At 39.7% G+C, this 10,728-nt stretch overlaps 1 protein-coding gene across 1 annotated transcript; it reads right to left on the reverse strand.

Moving 5' to 3' along the window:
- Positions 1-1,282: 1,282 nt before the first annotated feature.
- Positions 1,283-10,268, reverse strand: ca12 (carbonic anhydrase XII). Its single transcript, XM_026175863.1, has 9 exons — positions 10,115-10,268; positions 9,801-9,821; positions 7,379-7,558; positions 6,221-6,363; positions 3,783-3,878; positions 3,634-3,697; positions 3,292-3,449; positions 3,002-3,128; positions 1,283-2,348 (listed from the first exon to the last, which is right to left on the reverse strand). Exons 1-9 carry the CDS (start codon positions 10,176-10,178, stop codon positions 1,696-1,698), a joined length of 1,506 nt encoding a protein of 501 aa, XP_026031648.1. The 5' UTR covers positions 10,179-10,268; the 3' UTR covers positions 1,283-1,695.
- Positions 10,269-10,728: the final 460 nt, after the last annotated feature.

Here is a 10,728-nt window from a genome sequence, read left to right on the forward strand (position 1 = left end):
CATGACTGATAATAGAGGGAAAATAATTACATTTCAGTAATTTTCATAGGAGAAACAGACACTCATATGACACAAACATTGGAATTTTTGTTCCTCTCAAATTTCTCCCGCAGCCCATTGACCCATTTGAAAAAATGTATATAATGTATAAATGAATTATCTGTGAATGATGGTGAGACAGGTGTAATGGTGAAGATGCAAGGAATAGAGAAGGTGGATGAATATAAATACCTGTGGTCAGCCAGACAAAAAGCAATGGGTGATCTACAAAAGAGGTGGAGAACAGAGTGCAGGCAGCGTGGTGGAGTGGGTGGAGACAAGTGTCTGAGATGATTTGTGACACAAGGATGCAAGATTGAGAGGGAAGCTTTACAAAAATAGTATTGAGATCTGCCATGATGTATTGTATGGAAACAGTGGTATCCTTAAAAAGACAGAGGGCAGAGCTGGACGTGGCTGAGTTGAAGATGGTAAAATTCACTAGGAGTGACCAGGATGGGTAGGATTACAAATAATTCCATCAGAGGGACAGCTCAGGTTGAGTGGTTTGGAGACAAAGTCAGAGAGAGACAGCTGAGATGGCTTGGACATGTGTAGAGGAGGGATAGTGGATATATTTGACAATGGATGCTGAAGATGCCAGACAGGAGGAAAGGAGAACGACCATAGAGAATATTCATGGATGTGGTGGAGGAGGACATATAGAGGGTGTGTAGTGGTTCCCTTTTGGGACCAGATGAAGGAAAAAGAAGAAATCATCTGTGCTGTGACGTGGATCAAGTCAGAATTTTAAATACACAAGCGCAGTCTAAAACTTTATCTTAACTATAGTTAACCCTCAACATTTTTAATTTGACTACTTCTTTAATCCTCCTCTATATAGTTAAGGTGCAGAATCTACAAAGTACACACTTCTTTTTCGTGGCATGCAAAATAAACATAATGTAGTCTAATAACTTGCTGTCATTTCTCCTATTTAAGCATTAAATTCTGTTCATAGATGTGCAACTGAAAACCTTTAATGCTTTATTATTTTATATAAATATAGAAGCGAAATGTAAAAAGCTTCCGTTACCCTGCAAAGATCTAAAAATCATGTTAGCTCAAAATAAATTCTTTTGGTTTAGCCACATTTCTACATTGTGTATGACAATAATTACTAGCATGGCTCCAGAATTACCATACTATAGGACTGAGCTTGGCATCCAGTAAAACACTTTAAATGGTCCTTGGCATCTCCCACTCGTACAAGTTGACACGTAAAGATTTTCACACAGGAAACTTGTCATTTTTTATAGTTTATTGAAAAGCATTGCTTAGCCAGGCAAATGTGGGCAAAGATACCAAAAGTACTAACAAATTTAAAAAAAATTTTTCAGAGCAAAAATATACACACTGAGATAGTCCTATCATTATACTGAGGACAGTCACTGCTGGGCACTGGTTTTGCATCCGATTGATTTTGTGCAAAAAACAAACAAACAAAATCTGTGACAAAGAAAAACTGTTAACGTTTCTGAAAACTACAAATATGTGCACACACAGGAAAGTAAAATTGTAATATCACGTACATAAAGCATAAACTGGTTAAAAGAATGCAGGGCGTGGCTTGGAAATTTGGCTGTCAGTGTGGGACACACAACTGATGTCTGCTACAGAAAGTCACACTGAGTTTCAACAATGCCAGGCATCTCTCTAGTCTTCCCACTCCATAGGCAAAAGCCAAGGATGTGGATAACCCTGGCTTTGTGGTTTCCTGGAAACTGTAGCAGTGGAATGACCATTATATTGTGTCATTGGCACGTCTTTCTCCAATGCTGTGGAAGTCTTTCTTTGATTCATCATGGCTTTAGTCAGGGAATGATTTAACTCAGTAGCCTCGTCTGTTGGCCGTCCCTGGAGAATATACCTGATGGTAGGGAGAGCTAAGTCTGATCTGCACTCTAGGTAGCTTTTTAGGTTAAGCTCAGGGAAAACTGCATCTCTAAGAGCCTGAACCATCTGATTCTCAGCATGGGACTGTTTGAGCTGGTGGGAAACTCTCTGCTCCAGTGAGACGTAGCTCAGTGTGTTTTCTGCTAGCCTGAGTTTTCCCACATGGCGGTTGGCCTGGCTTTTCTTCCCAAGGGATGGATTCAGCGTTTGTTGTTTGGATTTGGCCAGTCTCTCATTCTGCTGGGTTTTGAGGTCTTTCTTCTTGCCAGCATGGTGTTTCTCTGAGCCACTTGGTAGGAGCTTGTACAGGTCTTCATCAGCCAGGTCTCCTAAGTCGCCAACCAGTAGCTGCTGTATGATTTGCTTTCTTGTTAACGGAGATGTAACTGTAAGAGTACCATGCAGTCTTCTGCCTGCATCAGACACAGAGCCAATGTTGTTAAACATCCCCGCAAGCTGGATGCTCATTTGGACAATGATGGATCTTCAAGCCCACCATGCAACAGCGCTGCTCATAGCGATACAGTAAAAGCTCAAGCTGCTGTCTGCTAGCTAGCGCTTCTGAGAAGCTCATAGCATGGGATTTCACACTGCCATGTCACAGCACGTCTCATTAGGAAAGCATAGCTCTGCGTGGAAAGCTTTGAGGAAACCATGCACATTCATACCACACAATATGGACCTAAATACCATACATTGCGGTACACCAGGCAACCACATAAAAGTCAGGCTTTAGGGACAAATTTAAGGGTTGCAGATGTTTTCAGCATGTCAGAGGAGTGGTTAAATCAACATGTCTTAAAAGATGGCGTACTTCCAGACAAGCTCATCAAGCTCAATCAAATTTAAAAATGATCAGCATCAAATCTAAGCCACAAGCAGGTTACACCATACAAGCCAAAGCCAGCATGACAGCTGTAATCTCTGCAGCAGAATAAAAGCCCTCAATTCATTCAAATGTGTCTTTCAGCCTTTTTTTAAAGCAGCACAGCAGCCATGTCGCTTATGTGACCTTTTCACCCATGCTCAGGTAATAAAGCAAGCCATGTTTGTAGACCATACTTACGTTCTTTGAAAGATGCCAAGACGAGCCGATTGTCAACAGGTTGCGTTTTCCTGTAGTTGTTACTCAGCGACATAGAGGCTGAGTCCTGGGCATTCGAGGAGTAGAGCGTTGCTGCTAGGGTCAGAAACTAAATAAAGCACAGCAAAACAAAAGCAAGTTTAGCACAAAGGCTTTTCCACACCAATAAAGTTTAAAAGACGCCACACTGACACATCTTAAAAAATTTTTTGCAACTGCTTTCTTATTCTAATATTAAACCTGGTTAAAAGTCACTTCAGCTGCTGAAGCACCTGTTGGCGAGAAACTGTTATAGGATTCCTGAACACCGTCCACAGGACACTCGGATAGCACGGAGGAGTCGTCAGTGAGCCGTCGTAGCGATAATACTCATCCAAACGCGTAGGCAGCAAAGCTCTGATGTTGAAAGCAGGCACCTTCACTTTCTGATCTGACAGTCGGAATGACAAAACAGAAATCAGCTGTTGGGTGACATTAATGTAAAATCCATGACTGTCATATGAATGATTCACACCTCAAACTTAGATAAAGAATCACAAACACAGCTTATGTTTTGCATAGGCTTATGTTTACTCCACATTAGTACTTAGAAAAAACTAGTACTCAGGTCTTACCTCTGTACATAATACGATTTATGAACTTCAGAATGTGGTCAAAAGCTGGATTGAACATCCCAACCTTTATAGAAACACAAATAATGAAATAGTTAGGTCTACTTTACAGAAGAAAACAAAATTACAGAACATTATCCACAAGGTCTCACCTCAACCAGCACACCCAGCACAGCCAGGCCATCAGATTTGTCCACGGCGGTGGAAATATTGGGATACTTATCTGAATTGTAATGCACTACATGCAACTGTGAACAAAAAGAACAATATGTCAAGATCCTGTGGAGAAAAACACAAAACAAGAAGGTATTTTATGTAAATCACTCTCATTTTTATAACTCACGCCATCTGTGACATAGTACTAATAGCAGCGATTTGGTGGGGTCATGGAAAAAGTGACACATACACTGCCAGATTGTTATGTACACCACTGCATCACTGCAACAGCCCTGTGATAAACCTTAAAGTACCTTAAGACTACTACCCTGTGTTCAGACTATTACTTAGTTTCGGGCGAGCATGGAGGTTGGTATATCATGTCATTATAACGTCTCTGCTCTCCATGTTATCTCCTTTTTATTTAAATGACAACTGTTATTAGTGTACACTTATAATAGCTGTTCAATGCAGAGAGTAGATGTTAGTTGGATTGAACATAAGTGGAGGTATTCAGAAAGCATTGAATGCAATCTTCTGTGGAAGAAAATACCAAAAGAAAATATTTTACACCAGCTTTCAGAACGTTATTCTATATTCTGTACAACCCAAAGGCTTCTTAGCCCTTCTGACCAAATAGTTTTATTTACAGACTTTGCTCTGTCTTGAGAATTAAGGAAGACCTTTTCACCATTTCAATTTCCCATCATGCCATGCCTCCAAAACAACATGTCATCAAGGAACTGTGGTTCTGGAGTCTGGAGAGACTTGAAAAGACGCATGTTTTCGAGATGTCCACACAGAAACTCAGGTCAAACCACAGCACCTTAAATGTGGCTGCACAGCAGCTGGAGCGTGGTCACATAAAATGAACACAGGTTGCAGTCGTTTCAGTCTGCCCACTGTAATCCAAATAATTCCAAATTATATACAACAGTATCCCATTTTCACCTACTTTACTTTAAACTTGACTTTCAAATCGTCTTCTTTACCTGAAGTGCCAAAGTAAATAAATGAAACTATTGTGTGAAACCTGTTTACAGGGCTTCACACGTTAAATAGCACAGACAGCCGCTCATTTAGCGAAGTGGTTTAAAACCACAGTATATAATAGCCTGGTACATACAATCCCCTAAAACCCTTTTGAGTAAGAGACTACATACCATCTAGCAATGAACATTCTGATACCGACCGATGTCTTTTTTCTGACTTTTAGAATATGCAACTAAATGCCAAATATGCTGATTTGATGATTGTAAACCAATGATTTATTTTGGTAAAAGAATCCTCTATGTTCTCTGTAATATTAGCAGTGAGGGTTTAGAGTTAAAGTTTTTATGCATATAATTTCAATTTACACTTGATTGCACATCGAAATAGGCAGCACGTAGAAGCAACACATTCGACAGATGGGTGTGAGCTACATATTTGCAGCAGTCTCAACAAACCACAACAGTGACATGCGAATGCTTTTCATATTTCATATTTAGCAACATCATCTTTGAAGGGTGTCAGTGGCTTCGATTCCCCTGCCAGTCAAATGTCACACGTTTCAGTCACAAAGTATTAATGCTTTGCTTGAAGCCAGAGTTGTCACTTCTAAGTACAGATAAGGGTAAAACTTATTTAAATAAGCAGACACAGATAATCATATCTTTAAATCCTGACAGAAGAAATATTGTGTGATGCTTAATAACCTCACTCCACTCTCTCATTTAAATATTATAACTTCTGTTTCAGTTCTGTTTACTTCAGTTTACTTTGTTAGTCCTCCTCATCCATATTAATTGAAGGTTGCTTTTCTCATTCAATTCAGTTCAATTCAATTTTATTTCTACAGCGCCAAATCACAACAACAGTCACCTCAAGGCGCTTTATATTCTAAGGTAGACTCTACAATAATCCCCACATTGACTATGGAAAGTCAGAGTCAGTGAGTCTCTGTGCTGGAATCATTCTAGGACTAAAGGTAGTCACCTACAAAGAAAAACATACTGTTTATTCATACATGCCAGAGGGATGAGGTGAGGTGAGGTGAGGTGAGGTGAGGCGAGAAGCTACCTCTCAACTGAGAGTGTTGAGCTGGCAGGAAGACCAGTAGCAAAGAAAAGGCAGAAGTGAATCAGTAGCTAAAAGTTGGTAGAGTCAAGGAGAAAGTGAGATAGGCTACTGCTTGGTCATGACTGATGAGAAAGCTGCATCTTAGTCATATCACTTGCAGTTGATATTAAGATGGTACAGCTTATCGCCTAACACCATTCATCCTAACAGGAAATGAATGAGTTGATGAACCAACCAGAACGAATATCTGACATGTACATGTAGAAAGTTGCAAAGATATTGAAATACTTTAGGACAACTACCTTGAATTTGTACTTAAGTGTAGCACTGTAGTGCACTACCATCTCTGAAAAGTGCAGTTTGCATTGTTTACCTCTGCAGCATACTGCTTACTGTTCACCGTATGCTCAGAACCTGCAGGCCGACTGGGGGAGCCCCAGTGGAAATGGAGTTGAGCCGCAGTGTATCGGTTACGTAGGCTGGAGATGGACATCGTGGGGGACAATGAAAGCTGCACTGTGAATCAAAGCAAATGAAAGCACACATCAACATAAAGAGTCATGACTGCACCAGTAAACACTGGGGCATCATAAAAAATGAGCTTTATCTAAACTGAGGAAGTCAGCATGCCAAATCCCCAACCCCCCACCCTTCCCTATCCCCACTGTCTTGTTCTGTCATAGTGGTGTAGCTGCTTTTAAGACCATTTATAGCCGGGTGACGCAAAGTGCATTTCGCATGATCGTCAGTGCATGACGAATGCTTGCACATGAAAACGCTTTGTCAGCCCATTTGGAATACACGTCACACTGATGATGCCACTCAGTTTGTGGTGTTGAGGCTCACCAGGTATGCACACATAAGCATTTCTGTGTTATTTGCATTCTGTGTGCAGAAAGCAGTTTTGTTATGCAGATATAACAGCAATGCATCCTTGCCAACATTCGGAAGGCATGACATGCATCCTCAGCTATACATGATTGTCACAAAAATTCCTAATGGAGCAGTTTGTACATGATGTTTGAGGGAACATGACAGAAGCGTATCTAACTAGTTTTGCAGCGCACAGTTTATTGCATAGTTTCACTTCACTTCGCTATGTTCTAAATAAATATTGCACATTAAATTTAAGCTGGTTTCCTTCATTAAGATGCGTCAGTCCAAGCAGAGGCGGATCAGATGAGTAGTCTTTGGTCATATTTTCCCAGGCAGTTAAGATAATAAGAGGTTGATTATAGAAAATTGTTGTGGCAAATGAAGAAAAAAGATCTGCCTATCATTTTCCTAAGTTTGGCCCAGAAAATAGGTCTCCACATTTATGTGTGGACATTTTAATGAATGCATAGACAAGCACATCACTTTGATTTGAAAAACTTTTAGATTTCAGGCCAAACAAAGCATGGCATACTTAAATATTTGCTTAGTTTGATACACACTGTCTTACTTGTGATGAGTGTAAGTACACATTACATCTTACATCGTATTGCACGTCTTACATATTCTTTGGATAACACTGTTGATGTATACTCACCAGAGTGTCCATTGTTTCCAAGAGTGAGCTGCTCATTTGGAGACAGGTTGTAGTTCTGAACCTCAATTGGACGTAAAGTGGGATCGAACCTTAGCAGATCTGACTTCAAGTCTATTGGTGACTGTAGCGCTCCACCACAATACGGATAATGCTGGGACCAGTGGTCCTGTCCTTGGGGTCCTGCAACAACATTAACATTATTACATTATGCAATTTTTGAATCTGAATTTACCTATCTGAATCTGAATACCTAGATTTCAATTTTAAAAGTGTGGATTCACCAGAAAACATTAGCATGGACATTTTTCAGAAACTAAACTGTTTAATGTTATCAGGCAAACATCTCACAGTGTGAGGCTAAACAGTGGGTGGCTCCAAAGAGGGCTAGAGTTTGTTTTAGTGTGTAATAAATGTTTTATCTTTGGTCCAAATGACTTATTATTATCTATAAACAAGATGGTGGGAGGAAGCCTACGACTCTGCTCATGCGCTTTTTTTGAAGCAGTGAGAAAAGAGAACCAGCCTGCTGCTTGCAGGCAGCGCCACGCAGTGAGAATGCCGTCTCTCTCCAAATGAGAGGTTTCTATAAAGTGCAAGACACCGAAAATGGCCACATTTACAATTGAGTTTACAAAGCGACCTCAGTTTTTTTTGTCAGGGGGTTAACTCTCAAAAATGTTTCCTCCAAGGCCACGAGGCACAGTGTGCTTTAAAATAATACAGAAATTGGGAAACAATTATTTTTTAAAAATGGACTGAGAAGAAAAACAGGAAGCTGTTGAATGTGCATTTTCATTGCGTGATGTTTTAAGTGTAAGCGTCTATGCACTGAGCTTTTCAAACAACAAGTCAGGCTAATAGTTTGCAATGAATGGACTTCATCAAATTTGAAATGTCACATTTGTGACAAAATGGAAGAAGCTGTGCGTATGCTCTCATCTTGGCAGCACAATTGCTGCTAATTCATTATCTGTTTAGCATTCATCAAAAGATTCACCATTCACCATATGCCAGCTGACCATGGTTAAATATAAAAGATTGCCCCCAACCTCCCTCTCAGACAAATGTGGATTGACTGTATAAGACATGCCAGAAGTCGTCAACCAAAGTAGCAAAATCACTGAATACTTGTTTGATGAAAAGCTCCAAGTTCAATCTAGGCAAACCGTCTCTAACTAAGAAGAAAATTGTTCTTATTTTACTTTTTCTGTTACTCACTATTCATAACATTTGTGTTTTACTTTGATGCTGGGTGCCCTTTAATATAGGATGTTTAGTGGCCCTTGGTGGTCCCTAGGCAGTACTTGGTAGAACATAGATGACTGTGGGTAATTTCTACGTAAAAGAAATCTTAAAATAGAAGATTTTAACAAACTTTTCTAAGCAATCCTCTAAACATCACACTGGTAGCAGAGCAGGGCGAGAGGAATACAACAGACATTGTTAATCTCATTTATTTTATTCTCGTGCAAAGACTCATTGTATGTCCTTTGCCAGAGGGTGGAGTGTTGAGGTGGAGATAATTTATATGACTCAGCTGTAGCACCACCACCAACAGAAAGTGCTACCAGTAGACAGACTGCTGACTACTATAATGTGGAATTTAGTATTTAATCTATGTTATTCTATGTTATCTATTTTTGTATATTGTGCATATTTCAGGATGAAGCACCAAGAAGCACTGTCACAGTGCACCGTACTGACATATAAGGTCAGTCATTATCCTAATTAAGAACAGATACATTCTAATCAAACTATATTAATCATGACTACAAATTACTGACCAGAGAAGTGGGTATTTTCTTATTCAGCCCAAAGGAACCAGAGGTAAAGAATCCCTCCACCGTTTGGGTAACTTTTAAAGGTAATAGAGGACTTGATCAATGATTTTTTTCCCCAAAGATTGCTTAAGATTTTTCCAGAAAACAAAAACAAAAAAAATGTCAAGACAGATTATATACATTTCCATTGCTTCACCTGCAAAGATTTTGCTTTAGCATTCAGACATTTTTTTTGCTGTAAAATAACGACGAGAGGTTTTAGTAAGAGTAGTTTATGTAAGAGATAGACATGATTCAAGAAGTCCCTCTCCATGAAGCTTAAGGCACCAGACAAAGGCAGCCAGCCACTTATGAAATGTTATAATTGTAGAGTCCGACTTTGTTCATCACAGACAAAAGTGGTGACTGTGCATGGTGTTTACCACACTGTCATCGCTTTTGTCTTCCTGTTTGACACTGTGACTTAAAACACTGATGAAGAGCCAAAAAGAAAATGCTTTATGTCAGTTCTTACTGGATAGGCAAAGCCAAAAAAAACAAAACCCCCCATCAACAACAACTTTATTATATCATATAAACTTTTTATATTTTATTTACCATATATATATTACAAATTGTGTGTGAAATATTGTCACACTTACCATCATATGTCCATTTGGCACCTAAACAAGACAGAAAGAAAGCACTTGTAGAACAAGAGTTTACGGTACATACAAATGGTAAAATTTCAAAGCCAACTTTTGATGAATTAAAAACGATCACGAATCAAACTACACACAAAAGAAACACAAAAGAAAAAGTAAAAAAGAAAAACTTCTTGATCTCCGTCACTAAGCATGCAGCTGGATTGAGACACCTGCTTTAAAGCATCATTTTCTACCCACACACACAGAAAATCTTAGCAATGCATGGTAAGATTTCTATGTATTTATTTCTTTACTGTAGGAGCGCTTACCATGCACTGCGCTGAATAAAGTCAGCTGAAGGGAAACGATGACAGTGCGAGTCAGAAAGTGCATCTTGATCGCCTCAGACCTCCCTCGCAGTCTGCTGTCAACCCGGTGCGGAGCAAGAGCTTGAAGCACCGAAGCCCCAGCCTTCAAACCGGCCGGCTTTTTATACTCATGCCGTCAGCTTCTCTGTAGCTTGCGCTGACGTCAGAGCAACAACATAACCAGCCTCCACAGTCATTTGGTCACGGTCCGGATTGTGACAGAAACGACCGCATATAAGTACAGTCAGTCATTTAGGTTACCGAGTCCGATGTACCAGCAGACAAAACATACAGACCTACACACTCCAAACACACTCCTAACATCTGTATTTGCTAACAGTTTAAAAAAAAAAATACAACTACTAGACTGTAATCCCTAACAGTTGTTCTAGCTCATAACTAATAAGCTCATAACCAAAGATGGGCAGTAACGCGTTACATGTAACCCGTTACTGTAATCTGATTACTTTTTTCAGGTAACGAGTAAAGTAAGGGATTACTATTGCAAAAAGGGTAATTAGATTACCGTTACTTTCCCGTAGGAACGCTGCGTTACTGCGTTACTAAAACCGTGA

The sequence above is a fragment of the Astatotilapia calliptera genome, chromosome 7 (assembly GCF_900246225.1).
Source record: "Astatotilapia calliptera chromosome 7, fAstCal1.2, whole genome shotgun sequence".
Classification (NCBI taxonomy): domain Eukaryota; kingdom Metazoa; phylum Chordata; class Actinopteri; order Cichliformes; family Cichlidae; genus Astatotilapia; species Astatotilapia calliptera.

Excerpts from the sequence above, each read along its gene's own strand:
- ca12 (XM_026175863.1), bottom strand. The coding sequence starts at position 10,178 with ATGCACTTTCTGACTCGCACTGTCATCGTTTCCCTTCAGCTGACTTTA. Across the intron at positions 6,364-7,378 it reads TGGAAACAATGGACACTCTG|TGCAGCTTTCATTGTCCCCC; the intron begins GTGAGTATACAT and ends TTTGATTCACAG. Across the intron at positions 2,349-3,001 it reads CTTGGCATCTTTCAAAGAAC|GCAGAAGACTGCATGGTACT; the intron begins GTAAGTATGGTC and ends TGTCTGATGCAG.